Source organism: Gymnoscopelus microlampas (assembly GCF_963454915.1).
Source record: "Gymnoscopelus microlampas genome assembly, chromosome: 2".
In the NCBI taxonomy this organism is placed as follows: Eukaryota; Metazoa; Chordata; class Actinopteri; order Myctophiformes; family Myctophidae; genus Gymnoscopelus; species Gymnoscopelus microlampas.
Window position 1 is genome coordinate 34,148,821 of NC_139939.1, and position 26,282 is coordinate 34,175,102.

At 41.1% G+C, this 26,282-nt stretch overlaps 2 protein-coding genes and 1 long non-coding RNA gene across 5 annotated transcripts in view; 1 reads left to right on the forward strand and 2 right to left on the reverse strand.

The window, feature by feature from the left end:
• Positions 1-12,305, reverse strand: part of LOC311054998 (complement C3-like) — a gene marked incomplete at both ends in the record, with an annotated part of 35,104 nt that extends 22,799 nt beyond the window's left edge. Inside the window, 16 exons of the mRNA XM_084071053.1 lie at positions 825-954; positions 1,466-1,621; positions 1,846-2,037; positions 2,511-2,605; positions 2,729-2,828; positions 2,953-3,099; positions 3,556-3,671; positions 3,907-4,027; positions 4,512-4,614; positions 6,194-6,281; positions 6,396-6,478; positions 6,720-6,814; positions 7,319-7,353; positions 9,468-9,630; positions 10,284-10,479; positions 12,163-12,305. Coding sequence (XP_083927179.1) covers positions 825-954; positions 1,466-1,621; positions 1,846-2,037; positions 2,511-2,605; positions 2,729-2,828; positions 2,953-3,099; positions 3,556-3,671; positions 3,907-4,027; positions 4,512-4,614; positions 6,194-6,281; positions 6,396-6,478; positions 6,720-6,814; positions 7,319-7,353; positions 9,468-9,630; positions 10,284-10,479; positions 12,163-12,305 — 1,963 coding nt within the window. The remainder of the gene's footprint in view (positions 1-824; positions 955-1,465; positions 1,622-1,845; positions 2,038-2,510; positions 2,606-2,728; positions 2,829-2,952; positions 3,100-3,555; positions 3,672-3,906; positions 4,028-4,511; positions 4,615-6,193; positions 6,282-6,395; positions 6,479-6,719; positions 6,815-7,318; positions 7,354-9,467; positions 9,631-10,283; positions 10,480-12,162) is intronic.
• A 3,678-nt stretch (positions 12,306-15,983) lies between these two features.
• Positions 15,984-18,552, forward strand: LOC311033537. The gene is made up of 3 exons (XR_014599496.1): positions 15,984-16,119; positions 18,231-18,317; positions 18,502-18,552. It is a non-coding gene; the product is annotated as an uncharacterized lncRNA (long non-coding RNA).
• Positions 18,553-19,776: 1,224 nt separating this feature from the next.
• The window catches only part of dennd1c (DENN domain containing 1C), an 11,595-nt gene continuing 5,089 nt past the window's right edge, over positions 19,777-26,282 (reverse strand). For 2 of the 3 annotated variants that reach the window (XM_084041061.1, XM_084041063.1), the window contains 11 exons: positions 26,035-26,136; positions 25,724-25,849; positions 25,043-25,144; positions 24,437-24,521; positions 24,286-24,326; positions 24,142-24,192; positions 23,935-23,982; positions 22,711-22,818; positions 22,004-22,086; positions 21,543-21,771; positions 19,777-21,087 (listed from right to left, as the gene is read on the reverse strand). In XM_084041061.1, the coding sequence (XP_083897187.1) occupies positions 19,993-21,087; positions 21,543-21,771; positions 22,004-22,086; positions 22,711-22,818; positions 23,935-23,982; positions 24,142-24,192; positions 24,286-24,326; positions 24,437-24,521; positions 25,043-25,144; positions 25,724-25,849; positions 26,035-26,136 (2,070 nt within the window). In that variant the 3' untranslated portion in view covers positions 19,777-19,992. The remainder of the gene's footprint in view (positions 21,088-21,542; positions 21,772-22,003; positions 22,087-22,710; positions 22,819-23,934; positions 23,983-24,141; positions 24,193-24,285; positions 24,327-24,436; positions 24,522-25,042; positions 25,145-25,723; positions 25,850-26,034; positions 26,137-26,282) is intronic. The other variant, XM_084041062.1, reaches the window with a different exon arrangement.

A 26,282-nucleotide genomic window follows, 5' to 3' on the forward strand; every position in this document is an offset into this window, starting at 1 on the left:
TTTCATGCTTATAAGACAAGTGTGTGTTGAATGCATCAACCTCAAACAAATAATGTCAATGTGATTATTTTCGTTTGAGAATCACTTGTTTTTGTTGGTTATTCTTTACCAGCTACCACCAGGTAATCTAACAGTTAGATTACCTAACCTAAGTTAGATTCTAACTTATCACACTAACCATAACCCCACAAAGGGCATGCTTGCTCAACTCACAAATAAATACATATTTGTAGATGTCTGGCAGCTGTAGCCCTATAGGTCAATATACAAATGAAAACACCCAGGACAACAACAAAGAAAAGTATCCCCTGTAGTTGTGGTTGAGGTATTTGTCAAGTCAGGTGTATTTGCATACACCTGAAATTCTTCCTACTGTATGTATTTACCCATTCTAACTATGGCTGCCATTACCCGAGCAGCAGTTAGGGGTAAAGAGTCTTTCTCATCGACACATACAGTACACAGAGCCAGCCAAGGGTCCAACCGGCAACAGCCTCTCTACCCTCTCAGCTACGGCCAACCCCTAAACGTCACCAGTAAAATTCATTTATGAAACTACACAGCAACATTTATGAAACTACACAGCAGCCTAGAATCCATGCTGCTCCTTATAACTGTAAATTGGCCTGAAATCTGTGATGATGTGATATCTAGGGAAAAGTTTATAATATTACCTGAGGGTGGTGCTAGACTAGAGGATAAGTAAAACGTTCCTTTTCCCCTACTCACAGTTTCCATGCAAGCTGTCTGTCTAAATAAAGATACAACTAAAATATAAGTGGAGGAGCAGTAATGGATGGGAGGATGAGGATAAGTGCCCTTACCTTGCCTGTATGGAGTCCCGTCCTCAGCGCTGGTCGCAAACAAGAGCCCAGCATCATAGAACACACCCATACTGTTCTTTCCCCCACCTGCTGTACAGCCAGTATCATACTTCTCCACTAGGTCCCACACCTGAAGCACACACAAATGCAAAACAGCAATTCAGCACAATATATTATAATATTTGACGTTAAATAGCAGTTGCTTTATTCATTATACAAAAAAAAAGGGATTTAACCGCATAAACTAGAATTAAAATAAAATAAATTCTAACCAAATTAGAAGTGCCAATTTAGTGCTGTGAACCCATGATTTGAGGAAGCAAATTAAGGCCATTGTGCACACAATGGCTATGTATGGTAAGCCCTAACTAAAGTCTGTTGCAGCTAAGGACTTTAGTTACTATATGGCCATTTGTTGTTGATGCACTGCTCTAAAACCAGACTGGTTTCTAATTATAAAAATATATACATTTTCACTATTGTAATCAAAGAATTATAATGGTGAAGTTTAAACAGGTTTTCAGAAATATTGAACAGTGAACATGAGATAACAATGTATAATCCATAATGGTAATATTGGGAAGCACCACCATTATGATTTAAGAAGAAGCCCCTTACAGTTCCCACGACACACAAAATACCTTTTTCTGGGTGAGCCGATGTTTGTTGTTGAGGACGTAGATGCCTTTGTCCACAGCTACCAGTCCCACCATGGCCCCTGGGTCTCCTGTGACCTTCAGGATAAACTTCTTTCGAGGCTCGAACGATGGCACTTTTACAGCTGATTCTAGCTTCAACTACAATGAAAGGGAAAGACAGTGGGAGAGGTAAATCATAAATCATATTGGAATAAGTAGATTACGCACAAGCACCAATCACTGGGTTTTGCTATAAAAGGGTGTAATGCCCTCCTTCAATCTCATACACTAAACTAAACACAAGTAGTTGAGACAACCACTGTTCTCTGCTATCATCATTCAGTGACACTTATTTTGCGTGTGCATGTGTGTGTGTCTCTCACCGAACCCATGCAGGTATCCTTTACATCCACCCAAACGGAGTCTGACACCACTTCATTGGTTTCAAGGTGGTAATAGGCTATGATGCGGAATGAGGGTAGCATTTCCTTGGTAACGACCAATGACAGAGTCACCAAGGACTGGCCTTGTCTCTTGAAACGATCCTTCTTGATTAACTGGCCTCTGCTCAGGATCTGAAGTCATGAATGAAAACACATTATCCCAGTGGTTCTCAACCTGGTGGGCCGTGAAATAAATGGCAAAACTACGATTGTAATGATAATAGAAAAAAAAGAAATGTATATTTGTAAAAAAAAAAAAGAAAAGAAAAAAAAAGAATTACATGGTTGTTGTTTTTTAAACCTTGAAAAAATACTTTTCATTGTTATACAGAAAGGTAGTAACTGCCATTGATCCAAGCAGGAACACAATCGATTGATTGATCAATGAAATAAACATGCTCTGAAAATGCACGCGGTCCACCCATTTGACCACTTAACAGACTGCCGTGTTAAGTGCTGTCAGATGGGTGGGCCACGAACAATTTCGAGATTTCTAGTGGGCCCTGAACCAGAAAAGGTTGAGAACCAGTGGAGTAGCAGATACAGTAAACAAGTAAATGCATGCAGACACATACATATGGGGTCTCAAACTCAGCTTAACTCACTAGGTATGTGATGTCTTGGATTGGAGCTGCATGCCTGGGAAGGTTCAGGTTGATTTTCATATTGTCTCCTAATTTCAGTTCAGTTGAGTCAACACCTGAAATATTAGCAACAATAACAGGACTTAATGTACAACAATTACTGTTTAAACAAAATGATGAAATGCATGCATGCAAGCTACCAGAAGTATATTGTCTATTATTTTATTTTTATTTTTTACCTATGTGGAGGTAGTTGTTGCTTCTGGAAGTATATGGGAGTGCTCTGTAGTCAGCTGATGCCTGCCTGTCATCTCGAATCTTTATATCAGCGGTCTTTACCTGGAGAGAGAGAAAGAGAGAAAGAGAGAGAGAATAAGTTCTGGTAACATATTACAGTCAAAAAAGAAAGTAAACAAACAAATGAAAAACAAAAACACATGACATGCCCAATTTAGAGACTTACGTTGATGTCCAGGTGTGGGGCCCCTGCTACTGTGTTGACGGTGACCTTGGCCATGCCGTTGGCTGACGTTTGCCCATTCGAGCCCCCAGGAGTCACCACCACAGGCACGTTCACAGCCGGAGAGTCATCAGGGTTCATAACCATAACCTAATATACAGTACATGTGACCATTCAAACCATGCATCAAGTTCTCAAAAGTATTGAACGGTAGAGGTTCTCAAAGTGGGTCCGGGGACCTCCAGGGTTCCTTGAGGAGGGTTCCAGGGGGTCCCCCAGCAAAATGTGTTTGTGAACAAATTTGAATAATTTAGAAATCTCATATGGGGGTCCCTGGCACAAAATCTTTTTAGGTGGGGGGCCGCGACCAAATACATATAAAAAACAACAACATGTTTTAAAGTTGTGGGACACGATGTCCCAAACTGCAAAGTACAAAAGAAGTCAGTGTGTGTCTGAATGTCATAAAGGTTTCCCTTTTGGAGATAGTAGCCATTGATCCAACAGCAGTGGAGACTTTTGTTTTTTCTAATAAAAAAAAAGAACATTTTTTAAATGTAAAGTGACTTTGGTAAAAGCGCTATAAATCAGAGCTATTATTATTACCGAAACATCAAAGGACATTCCCGGCTTGAAGTACTTTGGTGTCCTCTTGAAGTGGATGGTGTAAGGAGATGTGACTATCTGGATGCCTTTCAGCTGTGCCTCCACAATTTCACCGCCTGAAAGAGCAGGCAAATGCTATGCCAAGTTTCACACATTTACAGACGACCTTAACATAAATATATGCCCAAACATGCACTCACTCACTCACTCACTCACTCACTCACTCACTCACTCACTCACTCACTCACGCACGCACGCACGCACGCACGCACGCACGCACGCACGCACGCACGCACGCACGCACGCACGCACGCACGCATGCGCTCTCTCTCTCTCTCTCTCCCTCCTTACCATTCTCTGTCAGCACACTGACGGACACAAATATGTTGCTCTCCACCAGTTCATTGATATTGGGGAAAACGTCTGTGATGTGCTTCCTCAGCAAGATGGCCTTTCCTTCACCTCTTACCACCTAAAAACATGCATCAAAACGCACGCACGCACGCACGCACACACACACACACACACACACACACACACACACACACACACACACACACACACACACACACACACACACACACACACACACACACACACACACACACACACACACACACACACACACACACACACACACACACACACACACACACACACACATTAATAGACTGGGAGTAACCATATAGACATTGTCTAGATATAGACTGAGTGCTTTTGTGAGTGCTTTCTTCTTCTTCTTTACATGTTCATAATGCATATTATCCAGTTTGTGCCAAATGTGAGCAGATCGGATCACTTTCACCAGACAGTTTGAACGTAGCATTAAAATAAAAAAAGAACTCAAGACAAAATGATAGAGAACATAGAGAGAAGAATTAGAGACAGACCAGAGGATTCTACAATATTCTACAATATGCAAACAAACAGACAGGATGTGACAATATTATGCTAACCGGCACTCTCTGAAGAGACGGGGGAAAACTCTTCTTTTTATCCTGGTGAACTACTCCAAACACCACGTAGGCAGTTCCGTCCACCTCTTTACCATACAGATACCTAAAAGCACATGTAAAGAAAGAAATTTGGTCACAATAATGTGCAGACCAAACTAAATAATGAACACATGAACCAATGGTGGACAGTAACAAAGTACATTTTGTTCAGTTCTATACTTAAAGGACCACGTGACACGTTATCCATTTCAACCTGTCTTCATATAATTGTTCCTCACTAATGCTTATTATTATAATATGGTACAATTTTTGGCTACTCTCTCTGTGTCTCAGAGGAGGGCTGTGAACAGTTCAGAAACCTGCCTACCAGTGAGTGTGACATTTCAAATGTCTTATTTAATTTTATATGAATGCGAGAACAATGGCTTCTATTATAGCATGCTAACTTTCCAGGAGGAGAAAGCCTGCAGTTTCTATGAACTTGGATTCCCCATTGATGATATCACTGGTAGGCGCTTTCTGAACTGTCCATAGCCCTCCTCTGAGACTCAGAGTAGAAGAAAAATAGTACTGTATTATAATGAGCATTAGTGAGGACCAATTATATGAAATGTGTGAAGTGGTCCTTTTAGTATATCTTTTGAGTAACTGTATTTTACTCGAATATTTGTATTTTTGGAAATACAAATATTGTATTTTTGACTCCACTACATTTCTAGAAAGGGAAAAGTACAGTATGAGTTAACCACTTATGTCCTATTTCAAATATAGTGAAAATAGGCTTAGCCGAACTACAAGCTCAGTCAGTCATCGGTGCTTTTCTGGAAAATCTTTGAATCTTTTGGGAAGCATTTCTTTCTATATTAAATGGAAAGTGTACTTTGTAACTTCTACTTTTGAATACATAAGTATTTTGAAAGCAAGTACTCCAGTGCTTTAACTCAAGTATACATTTGACAGGGCAACTTTAACTTTAGCAATGACCAGCAAATATGGCTAGTCAGTATATTTGACCAGGAGCATCCATACTTTTTTTCTTTACTAATCTTTTTATCCCGCGATTTTGTAACCCTTTTTTTCCACCCAGTGCCAATTTTCTAAGTGATCCTGGGCGCTACACAACTCCCACCAGCCTAGGGAGCCCAGGGCCGAGCTCATGCCTCCTCCGATGCATGAGAGCCAACAAACCTTCTTCTAGTTTCGCCGTTTGGATGTAGCATGTGGAAGGAACACGATATTCCAACCAGTTCCCTTCCCCTCCATCAGGCGCCCCAGGTGTCATGGGGGAGGTGGTATAGCGACCAGGATTACTATATGTTTTTGTGAGGGTATTAACTGCCCTAGGAGACATGGGGAGAACATGCAAACTCCACAGAGAGTAGGCCCTTTCGCCAACCCCACCTAGGGTATGGGCGCTGATGACGCAGAGGAGAGGACATGCCCCCAGCGCCCACAGCGTCCCCGGCGGCAATCGAACCCAGGACCTTCTAGACAGTGCTACCGACTGCGCCACCGTGCCCGAGCATCCATACTTTAACTCAAGTAGCCTACTAGGGTCCAGTAGTACTGGATCCAACATACCTAACCCAACCCCATACACTGTCCCTTCATCTCTGTAAACCTCAACCATAATCCAGTCTCTCCTATTTGCACAATATAAAGACATTCACAATTTCACGTACTTAACAATGATGTCGATGTGTAGTTGTTCAGTGTCCACGTAAAAGAAGGTGCTCTGAGGGATCAGTTTCACTTCAAAACTAGGAAGCACTAGAGACAGGGATGTGAATTTCACTTGTCCGTTCATTCATATTTATTTCATGTTTGCTTATTGCTGTAAACTCTAAAGTTTGAATATCAAATATTATACATAAAAACTCTTACCGTATTCCTTGACCTCAAAGTCAGCTGAGTAGGTCTCCTGAGGGTTATTCTGGAAACTGGCCACCACCTTCCACACTCCAACACTGCACGCACGCACGCGCACAGGCACACGCACACGCACACGCACACACACACACACACACACACACACACACACACACACACACACACACACACACACACACACACACACACAAAAACATTAAATTCTGTTAACCGAAGGATGTTGCGACACAAAGATAGCATCAAGTCACACATCTTTGGACTCTTTCTGTTCTACAACAGGATGGCTTGATCAACCAGAAGGTAAGAGAAGAAAAACACCTGACAATTTCTGGGAGGTCGTAATTTCCAGAGTGGAGCCCTGTTGACTTCAAAGCGACGCCAGTCTCCACTGGCAAAACGATGCCGTCAGGAGTCTGGTAAATAAAAACAATAGTGAACAACCATTAACAACCATTACAAGTTAATTTCACTTGTGACAAAGCATGTTGAGAACTGGGCACCTTTGCAAAGTGGGCCCTGTGCAAATCAATCTTTTCTAGCTTGTAGATCTGCTATTTATGGCGAATGTTCTCCACAGAATTGGCAGACATGCTGGGGTTCAAGTGGTTAGAATTAAGCTTTCATTTACATTTTTTATTAAGCATTCTGAAGTATAATTGTATCTATGAGTGTCTGTGACGAGACATCCTGACAAATTCAGGAGAGACATGAATTACTCTGGCATTAATTGTGCTGAGAACAGCTCGACTCTATGACACAAGCTCCCCTCTTATAGCGCATAGCATTAGTTATGCTCTGATGAGGAGAACTATTTGACCATCGTCCTGAGTGTTTAATGTCATTCGCCCATGAGCTTGTAAATATTTTTCTATCTTTAATAGCTAAATAGAAAAGTAATACAAAGTGTCTCCCCTCACCATCCTGATTGGTCTAAACATGAATTTAACTTCACCTACACCTACATAATATGAGAATGTGACAAAATCTTTGAATCTCTAAGTAGAATCGTGTGTGTGTGTGAATCTAGTCTCAGAGCAACTTGTTTTTGGTAGGTCACTCAAGACTCAAGACTGGTTATAATTACGTATAGAACACATTTTGATTACTCTTTTTGTTCCAACACAAGGGCGAGCAGCTGTTACTATGTACAAGTTTGTTAGTAAAATATTATACACAAATATATATCAAATCAAGCATATTGCTTTTACAAAGATTTATACAGTATTTTTACACTGTTCAAATCCTGTCTGTCTGTCTGTCTGTCTGTCTGTCTGTCTCTGTCTGTTATGTTTGACAGCATCTTGTTGTACACTGAATGCTAACAACACACCTCATTGAATGACAGTGATTAGAAATATTGTGGTTTTGTATGTTAACACTAGGTATGAGTGACTAGAAATGGGGTCTAAAATGTAAAACGGAGTATATGCACCCAGTTCTTCCCAAAAAGAGTGCAGAGTTCTCCCCCAGTTCTCCCCCCACCATTTCTCTCAAGTGCCCAGTTATCCGGTTACCGCCTGTGTTGCCTTAAAAGGCCCATTGTGCTATATGATACGCTGCCCTACTGATAAACAAGGGGAATTACACCATTGTGTGTCAAAACAAGCCCGCCCTCTCTTCTCGCAGCAAGGTGTTTCAACACATCTGGGAGTAGCTAGCAAGGAGGGGGAGCCTGAGTTAAAGTGGCTGTTGAATTATGGAAACCAATAGCACTCTGGCCAGATGACCAGAGAAGTTGGTGTCCTGCCCTCGCTGTGACTATCAAATATATTTCAAAATGAAGCTTTAAAGCAGGGGTCTTCAACGTTTTTCAGTCCAAGGACCCCTTAGCTGAGAGAGAGATGAAGCAGGGACCCCCCCCCCCCCCCACTACATTGTATAAAATTGTGTTGCAGATTAAACTTTTTCATAGATTTCATAGATAGCTTCATAGACTTGTTTGACAGCACTGTCACTGTGTAGCGTTGTGTTGGATTCATTTTAATTATTTTCAGGCAGTTAACCACTTAAACCCTCAATACTTAGAAAACATGTACTTTGTCTGCTCTTTTTTCCCCTACACCGAACCTCTTTGCCGAAAATAGCCGATCTACATGCTCACAACGCCTCGCAGCACGAGGCGTTGTAGATCTGCTATTTTTGGCTAATGTTCCCGTCAGAATAGGGATGCTAGGGTTCAAGTGGTTATAACCTGAAGTAACTCTGAGGACCCCCTAGGGGTCCCGGACCCCCTGTTGAAGACCCATGCTTTTAAGTGTCTTATGTCCACTAACACCACTTATCACTGGTTGGTGTTAAAATGTGTTGACTGGTCAGAATCAGAAATGACTCCACTAGAGGTAGATATTTAAGCATATACTGTAGATGCATTTCCCTGGACAACAACATGTGCTCCAGTAGCACAGTTTTTTTTTATTATGCAGCCGATATCATTCAATGTTGTGTTTATGAAAATACTGTACCACAAACTCAATAGAAATGGAGTCAGTTCGGTTAGCATTAGCATCCCTCTCAATGGGCACCATGCCAGGGTTCACAGCAAACATCCTGTAATGAACTGTGTGTGTGTGTGTGTGTGTGTGTGTGTGTGTGTGTGTGTGTGTGTGTGTGTGTGTGTGTGTGTGTGTGTGTGTGTGTGTGTGTGTGTGTGTGTGTGTGTGTGTGTGTGTGTGTGTGTGTGTGTGTGTGTGTGTGTGTGTGTGTGTGTGTGTGTGAGAGAGAGAGAAACAGACAGACAGACAGACAGACAGACAGACAGACAGACAGACAGAGTTTTGTCAATATTGATCAATCGCTTGTGTGCAAGAAAGCTACCCGTTTGTTTTACAGTGAACTTTAAAAGTCATAATTTGTATTATTATTTTAAATCAAATACAACATATAGATCAAACAAGTTATACAAAAGTACTGGCACACACGCGGATATACTGTGTACATTGTATTTAAAACAATACTTTTCCACTTTCTTTGGCATTCATGGCTAAAATGTTATGTTTAACAATCATTGATCAGGGAGAACCAATTTCTGCCATGCTTACAATACTGTGCTATAGGTAGTGGACTCACCTTTAGTATTGGGGGGGTAGATGGTCTTATCTGTTTGGATGAAGATGTAACCAGACTGGAAGGAGACCAGGACCACCTTCTCCAGCAGTCGACCAGGGAACTGGGCTTGCAGGTACACATACTGCTTCAAGTTGGGATCCTTCTTAAATTTATCAGATGGGACCTAAAACCAGTACAGGGAGAATACGTTTGCTTTCCCCCATTTATATTTAGTGATATTTATTATTCAATTGTGTTTTTCTTTTTTACTTTAGTACAGTACCTACAGTATACCACAATGTAGAAATACTCTGTTACAAGTATAAAAGCCCTGCGTTCAAAATGTTACTTGAGTAAAAGTCCCAAAATATTGGCATCAAAATATAGTTAAACCGATCGGTTAATAGTTAAACCAAAAGTACTAATTTACTGTGTCAATAAGTTGTAAGCTTGTAGATCGGCTATTTTAAAATAAACAAATAATAAAATAGGGCTATTATGTTTAGCAATATTAATTTAAATCTACAAAGTAACATTTTCAAAGTATTGTAGTTGTAATAATTTGCCTCTGAGATATAGTGGAGTAGAAGTATAAAATATCGAGAAATGAAAATACTAATATTACCTATTTAGAAATGAAAATAGTAATATTACCTATTTAGCCTACTTTCATTTTTGTTGAAACATATTTTGCTCTTACGTCATGTAATAGCAAAATGGCTATTCTGCTATTTCTGATTGGAAATGTAAATGTTCAACCGCAATTACAATTTAATTTAAAGGTGAGACAAAATACACCAACAACATAGCAGGGCACAAAAAGTATTTCTATTGTACCGTAATTTTTCCCATTTCTTGGAAGTTGTTGGCACTGTTAAGGGTTACAGCTGTGGATGTCAACAGCCTTGATTTAGCCGGATAGTCCTTCACGCTGATTTCGATGACCTGGTCTCCACCTGTACAATCTTGACACTCCACAAAAATGTTTTCTGGAGATCCTACACGCAACACGTTAGGAGCAGACATCACCTGCCTGCAGACAGGAAAGGACAAACAGGATGGAGGGAGAGAGGGATCATGAAGAGACAGATGAAGAAGGTCTAATAGAGAAGTGTGTGCGTGTGGCTCGCTGCCGCCCCATTGCAAAATCTACAAGCACACATCACATGGCCAGGGGTCCCCACTCCCCTGTGCCCGCAGTCCCCACCTTGAGCACCACTGACTGTAGGCTATAAAGCAGTGGTTCGCAACCTTCTGAGGATCAGTGTAAAGTGGTCAGAGGGGTGGGCCATGTGTATTTTCAGATTTAATGACCAATCAATCTACTGTGTTGTGGCTTAGATCAATGAAACTAACGTATAGTAGGCTATACTGAAAAGTCATTTTTCAAGGTTTAAAAACAAATATGACTAATGATTGATGATTAATGACACATTTTATTTAGTTTATTAATGCTATATTATCATTAAGATCTTTGTGTTTTGCCAACTATTTGGGGGCCCACTTGCAATATCCTCACGGTCCACCAGTGGGCTCTAGTCCACAGGTTGAGAATTGCTGGTATAAAGGTCAACTCATCAGGTCCTGCATGAACATTGACCATAATGACTAATCCACTGATCATCCTGGACCAGATCAATACTATATTTCATCACTATACAGTGATTTGTTTTTGCTTTGCTTTCTGACAGAATGCCTGCAGTATCTGTACTCAAAACATTAAACTAAACAGAAAAAAACATAGTCCCTGAAGAAGGAGGTGATGAACAATGAACCTGTTATGAACTAAGACATTCTAGAACAAGGAAAACCCTTGACTGTACTGTACAATACTGTACTGTCATTGAACGCCCTGTTCATTCATAAACTTTCCCTCTCAAATAAACAAATAAATGTAAGAACTAAGAAGTAAAGAATGCACTCCCAGCCCCCCCCCCAAATTAACCACTTAAGCTCTATTTAATAGTGAGCATGTAGATCTGATATTTTCACTATTTCTTACGTTTTTTTTCTGAAATTCTTTTGAAAAATGCTTGAATTAGTTTTTCTTAAAAAAAATTAAAATGTTTAGAAATAATATATATTTCTTAAATTGTAGGAAAAGTATAAAAGGGGATATTTACATGCAACCCCAAAAAATGAGTCACACTGGTATAAGGGGTGGGGGGATCTACTTACAATGGAGATGCGTCAGCCAGATAAGTTAGGGAGAAGAGGGCCAGAGAACCCACACACAGCCATAGTAAGGTCTCCTGCATCCTGCTTGCTGCCTGGTCTGCTGTCAATGTGGTCTGAACCCCCACAGATACCTGCCTTTTATCCCCTTCACCCATTCCATTCTGCAGGGTTTCCTGTCACTCCCCTCCCCAAATCCTCCCTCACCAGGAACAGATTGGCACATGCAGTAAGCATGCACGCACGCACACGCACACGCACACGCACACGCACACGCACACACACAGTTTCCCGGCAACAGTTCAGAAACTGTTGCCAGGACGGTAAATAGCAGAAAATCAATAAGGCAGATTTAGGTAGCCTACTACCTAAATCTGCCTTATTGATTTTGAAAAAAACAGGTCACATAATACAATACAATATAAATATATTTATATATAATATCTATAAAGATGGGGTGCCATGGTTCTGTTTCCCTCTAAAACATTGCACTTATTGGGAGCGTCGATGGCCTAGTGGGGTGTGGGGCACCGATGGCCACCATCGTGGGACTGTATGGGTGAGGGCATGGAAGTCCAGTTGGTTGGCGCTCCCGTGGGGTGCAAACCGGCCGGAGTCTCTCATCCCCCGGAGGGGCTCCGGTGCGGAACAGGAGGCATACCTGGTTGATACTGCCAGTAGCATATTGTCTCAAAGATTAAGCCATGTCTAAGTTATACCTCCGTGAAGTTGGCACCCCATATAATGAAAACATAGTGGCTGTCATGTTTGTCACCAGCGCTGGAGTCAGAAGTAAAAAGCCCTTTCATTTTCTCCATAGACAAGGTAAAGTAAAGGTTGGGAACCGCTGCTCTATGGAGAAAAGTAAGGGATTTTTTACCTCCAAGTCCACACTCATGTCAAGACTCCTCTACAGTATATCCAATAAAGGCAGAAAAGCAAAAAAATATATATAAAAAAAAACTAAAAAACATTGCACTTACTGCCTTATAGACTTTTCTACTATTTACCTTCCTACGGCATTCAAGTCCAAGGCTTGCTCATGCTTGTGTTGTGGACATCAAATATTTTGTTTGCATGGAGGGAATAGTGTCATTGAGTAACATTTTAGTTGCAGATGGGTATTGTGTCAGAAGGGAGTTTACACCAAGGGAATTTACACCATGATGTCTGTCTGTCTGGTTCCCAAACACTGGGTCAGGACCCGGGTCGCGGACAAAGTTGTTTATGTCACAAGTAAATATCCCTTTTTTCCCCCCTACATTTTGTTTTTAATTATTGTTATTTAAAAATATCCCCCAAAAAGGCAATTTTTTTCATGGATTGAAAACAAATTCAATGATTTTTCTAAATAATAAAGAGAGAGAGAGAGAGAGAGACAGACATGGAAACTGGAGAGAGAGAGAGAGAGAGAGAGAGAGATGGAAACTGGAGAGAGAGAGAGAGAGACATGGAAACGGAATAGATTAATAAGAGAGAGAGATGAAAACAGAATGGATTGATTGGACATCTCAACCTATTGCCATTAACAGGAATCGAACTCTCAACCTTCGGACTAACAGGCTGCAACACTACCTATATAGTGCTATAGCTTTGTCCAGGCTGATGTTGTCTGTTGAAGATCATAAACTCTTGCCTTGTGTCATCAAGCAAGCCAACACTAAGATCACTCGTTCACAAACCATTTACCAATAGAGAAATATGTATGTCTCCTCGCAACCGAAAACAGTGAAAGCAGCCGATCTACAAGGTCAGAAACACGTTGCTATCTGAAAAGTTTTGAGATTGTAGATCGGCTATTTTCAGAATGAAGTATGTCATACATTGAAAAAACGTACTCTCAAATATGCATTTCAGGTTATCTTTACCATTTGCACATGTATTCATTGATACAGTCATGTTGTTTGCAATTCAACTTAAATTAAGTCTGCATCAAGTGAGGCTTGAACTGGCGACCTTGAGATAGTGAGGTACTCATTTAAGGGAGACGCCATTGGACCAACAGACAAGGAACTGTGAAAAAGGAGATCACACAGATGATACAGTTTCACGCAAATAGCTGAAAAATCCTGGGTTTAAGTGTTTTTCAAACTGCTCAAAATTGCGGAAAATCTAAGGGCGGAGCTTACTGGTCAAAGTGATAGATGTGTTCCTCATGAGTCAAGGCACAAGTGTAAGCAAGTTTCACGACTTTCGGCCAAACGAGGCATGACTTTTGCCTGTTTAAAGTTTGCATTTTCAAAAAATTGCTATAGCGCCCCCCTTTGGCCAATTGGAGTGAGATTGGTTTCAGTGATATTTGGAATGACTCTCTACATTACTGCAACGTTTCAAAGAAATGTGAGTCTTGCATGTGTTAGGGGCAGATGAATAATCTTCATAAAACTGCAATAGTTAAAATCTATTTCCTCCTGGGATTTTTGAGTAATCTGCACGAAACATTTTACACATGAACTTAGGACCTTTGCCGACAAAACAAAAGCGGCGGATTTTCCATAAGTGAAAAAATGCAGAAGTTATGAGCCAATGGCTGTTTTTCATATAATTCAAAATGGTGGGCGATCTAAAGGTCAGAGGTCAAAAGTCAGACCACGAAAGTTGTCGGGCATGAAGAGATGCATGTGTGTATCGAAGTTTCATGGTTGTAGGTCAAACAGGGCATGAGTTGTACAGTACCTGTTCAAAGTTGGCACTTTCAATTGAGTGCTATAGCGCCACCCTTTTACGAATGAGTGTGAGAATTATTTCTTGATAGTTTTTCATGAGCATCTACCATATGGCCGAGTTTCGTAAAAAGCGTATGCACGGTTAAGCCAGAACTGCCAAAAACAAGTATTTTTCAAACTGCTCAAAATTGCGGACAATCTAAGGGCGGAGCTTACTGGTCAAAGCGATACATGTGTTCCTCATGAGTCAAGGCACAAGTGTAAGCAAGTTTCACGACTTTCGGCCAAACGAGGCAAGACTTATGCCTGTTTAAAGTTTGCATTAAAAATAAAACTGCTATAGCGCCCCCCTTTGGCCAATTGGAGTAAGATTGGTTTCAGTGATATTTGGAATGACCATCTACATTTCTGCAAAGTTTCAAAGAAATGTGAGTCTGCATGTATGTGTTAGGGGCAGATGAATAATTGTCATAAAAATGCAATAGTTAAAACCTATGGATACATGGGATTTTTGAGCAATCTGCACGAAACGTTTAACACTTGAACTTTGGACCTCTGCCGACAAAACGATAGGAGTGGATTTTTTCTAAGTGAAAAAATGCAGAAGTTAGGAGCCAATGACTGTTTTTCATATAATTCAAAATGGTGGGAGATCTAAAGGTCAGAGGTCAAAAGTCAGAGGGTGAAAGTTGTTCAGCATGAGGAGACGCATATGTGTATCCAAGTTTCATGGCTGTAGGTCAAACAGGGCATGAGTTGTACCTGTTCAAAGTTGGCATTTTCAATTGAGTGCTATAGCGCCACCTTTGGGCGAAAGATTGTGAGAATGATTTCTTGATCGTTTTTCATGACCATCTACCATATGGCCGAGTTTCGTAAAAAGCGACAGCACGGTTCAGCCAGAACTGCGAAAAGTGGCAGAAGAAGAAGTGACAGAATAAAGCGAATAATAAAACAGGTCCAGAGCTGAGCTCCGGCCCCGTAAATACAGGGAATAATAAAACAGGTCCAGAGCTGAGCTCTGGCCCCGTAAAGAACACAGGTCACATAATCAAAGATATAAGATAGCACTGAGTTAAGAACATTAAGAGCACTAACATGAGAATAGATAGGCTAATGGATGCAGTGTGACTTTGCTTAAAGCACCAAGGACTATAGCTATTTGAACATGATTAAGTTTTGTTTGGTTAGTGATCCTGAGTAGGCCACGCCAACTGATCAAATGGTGTCCCAAGAGAGACACTGTTTTGAGTCAGCAAACATTGCCTTTTACGTTCACACAAGGCCATTTCTCTCTAATTATTAAACCCAACTGTATAAAGTCCTTGTGTTCTGTTGTCAAAATTTTAATTCCCCATAATAGATAATTTAATTTATTCCGAAATAGGCAAACTCTGTTCTGTTCTGTTGTTTGTGCTATAATGATAGGCTAACATCTTGGGCCACTGTATAAAATGTAAGAGATGGCTGTATGTATCAAACCAATAAGATTCAAAATGTCCAGTTCAATGATGGCCAGTCTGTGTGTGTGTGTGTGTGTGTGTGTGTGTGTGTGTGTGTGTGTGTGTGTGTGTGTGTGTGTGTGTGTGTGTGTGTGCATGCGTGCGTGCGTGCGTGTGTGCGTGTGTGTGTGTGTGTGTCACCTAGGCTAGCTCTATGGGCTGATTGGTGCAGGTTGTGCATGTGACTATAATCATTTGCATATGGACAGGTGAGTGTGGGAGAGGCTTGTTTCACCACAATACTGTATGATTTGGACACCACCGAGCACTGGAGCATGAGATCTGTCTAGTCTTCACTCATCTTAGTAGCTATCCTACTATTAATGACAGGTGAGTGTCTGAGTCCATTGAAAATATGCGTGTCTCTATTAGTAGCCTGTCACTCACTTGGATTATTACACCTGCCACAAAATGTTGCAGGTTAAGCAATGTTTACCCATTTGGTGTGGAGAACATCTTTAGGGAACGCTAACAATTGCCTACAAGTTTAGTCACGAGGAGCTTCTACCTTCGTTGTTGTTTTAAACATGTGTTCTTTCTCGTGTGATCGACGCGCTTGTCAGAAAGGTGAGATTAGATATATAATACCTGTGGCTGGTTCTAAAGAAGTCTGATCAAGCAGGTACAACAGGATCGGCGGCATTCCTGCGACGTGCATTCGTCCGTGTCCATGCCAGGTCGCGCCGAATTTGAATGTTTATTTATAGTTAGCCCTGAAATATGACTGTCATACCATGACAGTCATGGTGCCGAGTCCCCCTGGTTTAGCGGTGTTCGATTTTTTTTACATTGTCAACTCTCACATTTACATAAACGTTCAGATTTCAAATATAAAGTGCTTACCCCCGAGCCACGGATGTTACAAGGCGATCCGGACCGCGATAAGTACCCGTATCTCCCGTATTGTTCAATAAAAAGCATTTTAGTCCCATCGCAGGGTTTCATGTCACTCCCCTCCCCAAATCCTCCCTCCCCAGGAACAGACTGGCACATGCAGTAAGCATGCGCGCACACACACACACACACACACACACACACACACACACACACACACACACACACACACACACACACACACACACACACACACACACACACACACACACACACACACACACACACACACACACATTTTTTTGTTATGTATCAGAATGCAATACACCTCCCAACCATTAGTGTCGCATGGTTGAAAGTATCGGAGAAAATTTGGAGAAAATGGCCAGCGATCGGATTAAAATGCTTTGTATTGAACAATACGGGAGATACGGGTACTTATAGCGGCCCGGGTCGCCTTGTAACATCCGTGGCTCGGGGGTAAGCACTTTATATTTGAAATCTGAACGTTTATGTACATGTGAGAGTTGGCAATGTAAAAAAAATCGAACACCGCTATAAACCAGGGGGACTCGGCACCTCATGTGAACCATGGCTAATTTATAGTGTGTGTGCTGTAACCTTTTATTAGTTGCGCTCCTACATTAACCAAGAACCCTTCTATCTGCGTGGATGGGCATTATAGTCTACTCTACTCTGGCCAGTTTCTTTCCAAGACCGACGTCTAGCCTACTGTTTGAAATAAAGACGTGTGATGATGGACTAGGATTATTTATGTGCTCGTTCTGACATAATTAATAGCAGTGGTGGAAAAAACACTCATGGTTGTTACTTAAGTAAACGTATCAATACAGCAATATAGAACTCTGTGTTACAAGTAGGCTAAAAGTTCGCTATTCAAAATTTACTTGAGTAATAAAGTACAAAAGTATTGGTATCAAAATGTACTTAAACTACAAAAGTAAAAGTACTCATTATGCATCAATGTCCCCTTTCACATGTTACAAATGTATATATTTTTTTGAAAATAGCAGATCTACAAGCTCACAATGTGTTGTGATGAGCTTGTAGATCGGCTATTTTCAAATGGCCGAAATTGATATACTGTAGGGCTGAAGTGTTTTTTTGTAATAATAATCTAAATCTACAAAGTAACTAAAGATTGCAAATAATTGCAGTGGAGTAAAAAGTACAATATTTGCCTCTGAGATAAGTACTGAACAATGGATATACTCAAGTAAAGTAAAAAGGCCTCAAAATTGTATTTAAGTACAGTACTTGAGTAGATGTACTTAGTTACTTTACGCCACTGCATAATAGGCCTACTAAGGATTTGGATAGGTTACCTCAGTAGTAGTAGTAATATGGAGAGGTCCTATTTCCGCGCATTCGTATATTAAGGTTGCTAAGCAACATATTGTCTTTACACCCACAGTGATTAATTATACATGGTTATTTCAAGCTTTTCTTTGCGTTTGCCATCATTGTTATGTCGGTTAGGCTTTTGTCATTTGAACCAAGCACAGTTGGTGGTTTCTTTTTTTCACTTGGTTGATCCTAACGCTGAAGTAGGACATAATTGAGTTAACTATGTTCTCTTTTTTCAGACCCTCAGCTGTCAGATATTGATGGATGCTCTATTGGCACAGATGTGATGATATCACTTGATTTAACTAACTTCTGTCCTTCGGGAGGTGAGTTTAGGCTCATTAGGGCAGATCCCTGTTTTACTCGATCACTCTGATCACTCTGATTGCATGTGGCCATGTGTGTTCTTATGTTTTTAAATTGAACAAAAATGAAGCAGACACCGAAATAATCTTATTTCAATCATACTGAAATAGTTAACCTTTCTTTTCACCTGTTCCAATTTGACAGCCCGGACCTCTATTTCACCTCCCTCGCTGGGCTTGCTGTGATGGCGATACAGGTGTTTCTCCCGTCTACAGTGTCGGTGCTTGTGTCCACGTCACTGTCCCTGTTCAGCTTGGCCCTGGTTCTGATGGCGTGTGTCATCCGGAAGAAAAGAAGGCTGGAGGGTGCATATAGGCCCAGTGCCGAGGAGAAAAAACAGACTGGAACAGCAGGATCAGAGCGCCCAGGCCTGGCCCTTCCGCTGCCCAAGGAGGAACGCCTCATATGACACAACCCAATGTTCACAGACACTCACATTGTTACCACACCTGCACACTGGGCCCTTCCTCATCCACAGTGAAATCCTCAATGAGAAAATATTCAACGTACAAATGTAACCAAACATTTGTACACCCTGACTATAGTTTAACACTGAAGATTTGACTGTGTGTGTTTGGAATTTGGAGTGTGTTTGGAATATGGTAAAATGTGTGTAAACATATCTGAATGGATTCCTCCATTTTTCTTCCCTCATAATAAGTACCAGGTTGTGCCATGTTTCACTCTTTGTGCCATTAACATACTCTTATAGTCAGACTCACCCTTGTGTTTATCTGCACTGCCTAAGATTGTGTAAACATTGCTTGTACCATCAGTTGCACCAATTGCAATCATTGTGAACTGAAATTGGGGTGTATAACACGGACCTGAGTTACTTGCTGTACTTGGATCGTTTTTTCTTCCCTACACCACATTTCTTTGGCAAAAATAGCTGATCTATGAGCTTGTAGATCTACTATTTTTGTTTGCCCCAGAATATGCATGCTGGGGTTCAAGTGGTTCAAATGTTTTGCTTATTAAATGTCCAAACAGGTGGCACATGATCTGATGGTACATAAAAAAAAATGTGAAACTCCACCCCCAAATTTGACCTTAAGTATTTCTTCCTTTTTGTACTTTTATAGATGTACTGTATTTATGTGTATTTTTAAAAAGCAAAGCCTAATATTTTGTATCTAAAAGGTTATTTTCATGATGTGTAATGATTATTAAAAAATATATATTGTGATACTCTTTGATGTTAAAATTTGATTAAACAAAAAACAAATCTAAGAATGTTGTTTACATGACATCTTCTGCGGTCAGTCCAGGAACCTGCCATCTAATAAATATGCAATCTTTGTTTCTCCTGGAAGTGAGGGATTTGCTATCTTTTTAGATTTACAGTAAGTTCCAGGAGGTTCAGTATGAGTCTGAGTCAGTTTATTGACTAATGCGATTGAAAAGTTTGATTAGAAATGTTTATTCATTCCTTAGAATGATCATTTGGTGGTCTCTACATTTTCTAGGTGTGACATACAGCTTTTGTACAAATGATTATAAATGGCATAATAAATGGCCCCACATTTTATGCAGTGTAATGAAGGTCACACAAACTCACCAGTCATTGCATCAAGCATAAGACATAAGTGCTTACTAAATCATTTGCAGGACAGTGGCAAGATAACCTGGCAGTCAGTTGCCCAGCAGTTCTGCCTCAAATCGTTTCTTCAGCTCAGAGACCTTGACAGGTTGCAGGACTTCCTCCTTCGTATTTTCTGACAAGTCATCCTTAACAGATGGGGCGATTGACTCCTTTGAAAGGGAATTCTGCAAATTCTCTCTGCCTCGAGGTGTGTTCAGGGACCTTTCAGATTGAGTCAAGCTGCTGGCCTGGGATCTGTTCTCAAGGATTTGCCTGAAGGATTTGGACTGGAATCGTGTAACAGCAGGTACCCTTGGAGGACAGGATATCCGTTCCATCTCTTGTTCCTCATTTTCTCGCTGTCTGACATCTCTTTTTTCCTTAACTGAGGACGTTTTGGAGTCTGGGTCAGCTGCAAGGTTCTGAGGCTGAGGAGAAGCTGTGGTGTCCAGGTTGGCTGTGTCATCCTGCCACTGGTGTTGCTCCACCGCCACCACCACCACATCGACAGTATTAGGGTGATAGTCATGCTGAGTGTCCCCTGTCCCGCTGTTCCTGGATAAAGATCCTGTCACCCCCTTCTCTTCATTTTGCTCCCTCAGTAGATCATTCTGCCTTTGAACTGCATTCTCTGTTCCTCTCTTCGCCTCTGCACCCCCCCTGACCTCCTCACTGCTGCCTCTGTCCTCTGCCTCGTTGGCTCCCAAACCATTGCTCTCCTGCTCCTCAATCTTTCCTTGTACCATCAGCTCTTCAGCACCCACTTTCATGTCCTGCTGTCCTGTCTCCTTCACTTCCTCTGATATGACTCTCTTACTGTCTGATCTGTTGTTAATCTCTTCTTTTTTCCAGCTCATTGGCACCTCCGTTACTTCCTCTCTCTTTCCTTTGACCTTCCCCTCCTCTCTACACTCTTTTGGTCCAGTTTCTTCCATCCATGGCTCACCCGCCACCAGCAGACTCTCGGGCTCTTCTTGTTGCCATTCCGGTACGCAGGCGTCGAGGCTCAAACAATCAGAGTCCTCTGTCACTTCTGATTCTGCCTCTGTGGCTTGTAGCCCCTCCTCCAGGTTCCAGCTGTGCAGGCTGTCACTGCCACCGATAGACAATGACAGACTCTCCTGGCTTGGGGTCACCAGGCTCTTCTGTAAAGTACAAACAAAGTTAATAATGATTCCATCACACCATCGATGAGAATGTCTCTACTTATATTTCACATGCACCCTAACCCCCGCCCCCCCCTCACTCACACACACACACACACACACACACACACACACACACACACACACACACACACACACACACACACACACACACACACACACACACACACACACACACACACACACACACACGTCATGTACACCACCCTCACTCAAGGTATAAAGGCTTTAAAAAGTCTCACATTAATGGGGCCTGTTGCAAATAGTGCAAATAGTAATGTGATATTAATAGCAAATAGACTTCATATACTTTTGGCATATGACCACAATCATATTTTGGCATGTATGGCATATGACCAAAATAATTTATGACTTAAACCTTTCTTGTAGTATATATAGGAAATCATACTGGATTCCTGATATAAACAAATTACCTTTCTGTATGGGACCTTTGTGATGTAGTCATGGCTGTCAAGTCCAAACAGATCCAGGCTGCGCGTGCCATACAGCAGGCCGCACTCATGGGAGGTCCGAGAGCTCAGCGTTTCAAAGATCTCTCCCAGCAGGTCCATCTCCTCTGGGTCACACAGCTGGGAGTCTTCATCATCCTCTTCATCCTTCTGGAGGTCAGAATCACGCTCAGCCGCTGGCCTGGTCACAGCGCTGAGATAGACAAAGGACATGACATGCAAGAGCCACAACCAAGGAAAGTTCTGTGTATCTGTAAAATATTTCAGGACTTTATAATGCCCAGAATACACACACACACACACACACACACACACACACACACACACACACACACACACACACACACACACACACACACACACACACACACACACACACACACACACACACACACACACACACACAATGTTTCTCATTTTGTTACCCGTCCCAAGCGTCCCTGGTGTCCTCCTCTGTGGTCTCCTCCTCTCCGGCCCTGTGTTTGTGAGCAGGTCGACGGGGACGAGACTATAGCATAATGCAACATGCAGTAACAGCAAAGCAAGGCATGGCCACAAAATCATCCACCAACATCAGTGGTAGATACAGTATAGGCATGGATCATAAATCAGCATTGGACATAGAGAGCAATGCAGCATGCAGAGCAGCAGTAACAGATAGAAAAACAAAAAAAGGGAGATGTTACTTCAACCACTCAAGATCTATTCAAAAATGTTGTGAACATTGTGAACACATGAAATGTTCAAAATAGCGAGGCCAGGATTAAAGTGGTTAATCTGATCCAAACTCTTACAATATGTTGTTAACACTAAGGATTTTACTGTGTACACAGGATTTTCTTCGGAGTATGTTTATTAATCAATTGTGAACCGGCTTGGATCAATGGAACTAACGTAGTATACTTTAAGTTCCTGTTTATCTGTGTCTCAATGAAAACTAATTTGTCAAGGTTTTAATGAAAAAACACCATGACATGACGTTTTTAATACTAATGTTACATCAATACATTCTTAGTGTTTTAATTACTTGGGGGCCCACTTGCAATATCTTGGCAGGCAGCCCACCAGTGGGCCCTGGCTCACAGGTTGGGAATCGCTAAGTTAGCATGTAGAATTGTCCCGGGGCTCTCACCATTCCAAAGTGTTGTGTGATTGGTAGACGGTTCTGCAGGCAGTCGGACTGCGCCCGGCGGAATGACACTGATCCACCCCTCTGAAGAGCGTGTGTTTCACTGTGGTCCTGTCACGCGCACGCACGCACGCACGCACGCACGCACGCACGCACGCACACACACACACACACACACACACACACACACACACACACACACACACACACACACACACACACACACACACACACACACACACACACACACACACACACACACACACACACACACACACACACACACACACACACACACACACACACACACACACACACACACACACACACACACACACACACACACACACACACAATGTAACTACATCTCAACCATGGCAGAAGTTGCATTTACTAAGGCTGGGTGATCAAATCAAAATAACGATTAATGAACAATAATAAAATAATAAAAAATAAAATAATAAAAAAATGAAAATAGCCCATCTACAAGCTCACAACATGTCGCAAAACGGTGTGAGCTTGTATATAGGGTCTTTTTTTTTTGTACACCACCATTGTACAACAAAGTGTAATACAGGGTTAAAGGTGATTTTCTTTGGTTAAAATAAGTGTTATATAGCTCTATATTCTGATAGTATTCAGTGCTATAGAGTGTTTGTTCAGTAACAGGAGTCTCCATGTCTCTCCAGCTCTTTAGTAAACAGAAAATGCATTTTCAGGTCAGGATACCAATTCTATCCAATCAGGATAGAAAACTCAGTCAGGATACAGATTAAACAAGTGAAATTGGAAGTGATGTCAAAAAGAAAGGAGCAGACAAAATTGCAACTGTCTGGAACACTATAACATTTAAGCTGATAAATGGGTACTCTCTCCTGATTGGCTGACATTTTGTCACCTACCTGAAAATGTATTATTAAAGAGCTGGAGAGACATGGAGACCCCTGTGACTGAACAAACACTCTATAGCAATGATTGCTATCAGAATATAGTGCTTTAACCTTTTAACAAAACACCTTTTGTTTTAACAAAAAAATATCACTTACCCTACCTTTAAGTGCTAATCAGTCTAATTAACATTTTTCATCGTTTTCGCCTATGACATTCCCAAAGTAGGGACGCCATGGTTGATGTGGTTTATGTAACCCTGAGAACGTACATTATGCACTTTATGGATACATTAACACTGAGGACATGCCCAGCACACATACAGTTTTGCACACACACCTTGTGTATCAGCAGGTTCTTTAATCCACGTTTGGTGAAACCTTTGGCCTTGAAGAGATTAATACAATTATCAAACAAGTTACTTTTGTGATTACTAGTACTTACTCACATAAACGTCCCAACAAAGAATACACTCCAGGAAAATTGATATTGAATTTAATTGAATGTATTGTGTTTTGCATTTTGTATTTCTTGTTTTGTATTTACCTTCATGTTTGCCTTGGATCTCATATTGAGGATGAGTGCTCCTCCTCCTCTCTGTATAAAGTGCAAATAAATCCATGTCATCTTCATTTCAATTCCAACTTTGGAGTTACAATGTTCAAATATGTTGTAGTGACTCAGTGTTACCTTTAGGTTACCTACAAGCTGCTGGTAAGATGTAGTGCCCCCTAGTGACAGACAGGAGATAAAGGACAGTGGGTTATAGAAAATGTAAAACATGAGACCTTTGACTTTACAGTCCATGCTAGAGACAAAAATAATGCCTACACGCACGCACCTGTTTTACACTGATGAATTTCTTCTTCAAAGAGATCATCTGGTTCTTCTCCCTTGTTCAGAAGCTCCAGACGTTCATCAATAAACTGAAAATGTATGTTATCATGTGTCATCAGGATGTAAAGTGTCTTTTCTTCTGGTATAGGGCATAGCAGAGACGGTCAAAAATATTTGAATATTTCATTGTATTATATAGGCTACTATATTGAATAAATTCCCTTTTCTTTGCAGTTTTCAAATAGTTTCTTGACACACAATCAAATGTTTTATGGTCATGATTCACCAGGAGCCTGGGTGGCTTGGTTCCAGGCTTAAAACAATTTATATCAATATTTTTCGTTAATCTCTTAAAATCTCTTTAAAATTAGTGGGTTTACTATCTGTGGCACCACAAAATAGCCTCAAGGAGTTTCACTTGAACCTCCAAAAGTCTATGACAAATATGTTTCAAAATAGACAAAAAACCTGTCCGAAAATGTATATTTTTTAAATATACGTTAAACTTTACTGTACTGTACATCATCTAACTGTGATTTCAGTGTGGGGTGAGGATACCCACCCTGTCCTGCAGAGGGCAGTATGTGGTAAGAGCTGTTGGGCAGCGTACCTGTTTGAAGAACTGCAAATGCACAGCTCCCTGAAGAAACTGAGTCATAGCAGGAGACTTGTGGACTAGAAACAACTCCTCACTAAACCACATCTCACCCTCCTGAACAGAGAGAGAGAGAGAGTAGAGTGAGTATATCACCAACATAAACAGTGGTGTTAATAACTAAGTACATTAACTCAAGTACTTTACTTAAGTAACATTTTGAGGTAGGCAGCATTTAGTACTCCAATTTTTTTTAATTTTACTTATACTACTCCACCACATCTCAGAGGCAAATTAACTGATAAATGATAGTCTTATAGGTTAAGCTACCCAGCAGCACATAGGCTAATTACAATCTGCCCCATCTTTACCAGCTGCAACAACACAGTGATGAACACATTAATCTATTACTAATAATGTGAAACAGCTGCATAATAAGTACTACTTATACATTTGGTAATGTAAGTATATTGTGATGCTAAATACATTTGTACTTTTACTAGAGTAAAATTTAGAATACACAACTTTTACTTGTAACAGTCATTGTGTTATTGCGAGATTTAAGCTACTTAAGTAAAAACAAAAATAACAAAAATCAGAGTACCACTGAACATATTAGATCTAGTAGAAGAACTATATGAAAGGTTCCGTTGCACTCATTAATGTAGGGGCAGTCTCAGAGATGTTTAGTTAGACCTTTGTGTTCTGCAGGGCATCCTTATAGCCACCGAACAGCATGGCCTGAGCTCTGAGAAAGGCCTTGGCAACACCGCAGCCTGCAGCCGCTGTCTGCCGCTTCAGGAGTGCCTTCAGCCCCGCCATCTGAAGACAGAACAACAGGGAGTCATGTGATACTTGTGTTATCTCGCCAATAGGACACCAAGTGTGCCAGAACACTGCTGGCATGAAGCGTAAGTGATGTATTTTGTCAATTATTTTAGGGTTGGGGGCATGTTTGAAATGACTACACAAAGACAGCTATATAAGTTGGTGCTGTTGTGCATTACCACGTCTGTAGGTATCCTCTTCAGGTCATCAAAGGGATTTTCCAGAGTGTTTGTATCAACGTTTAGAATGACAACCTCCTCCAAACCGCGACTCCTCACCCTCTGTCATAAGACCAGGCACACACAGTCAGTCTGGACAAAACTTTGTGACAAAGAAATGAACGTTTCTTTATGTTCAAAAGCATACAATTAATTAGCCATAACATGTTCATTTTGTATGCAGTTACAAAAAGGGTATAACAACATTG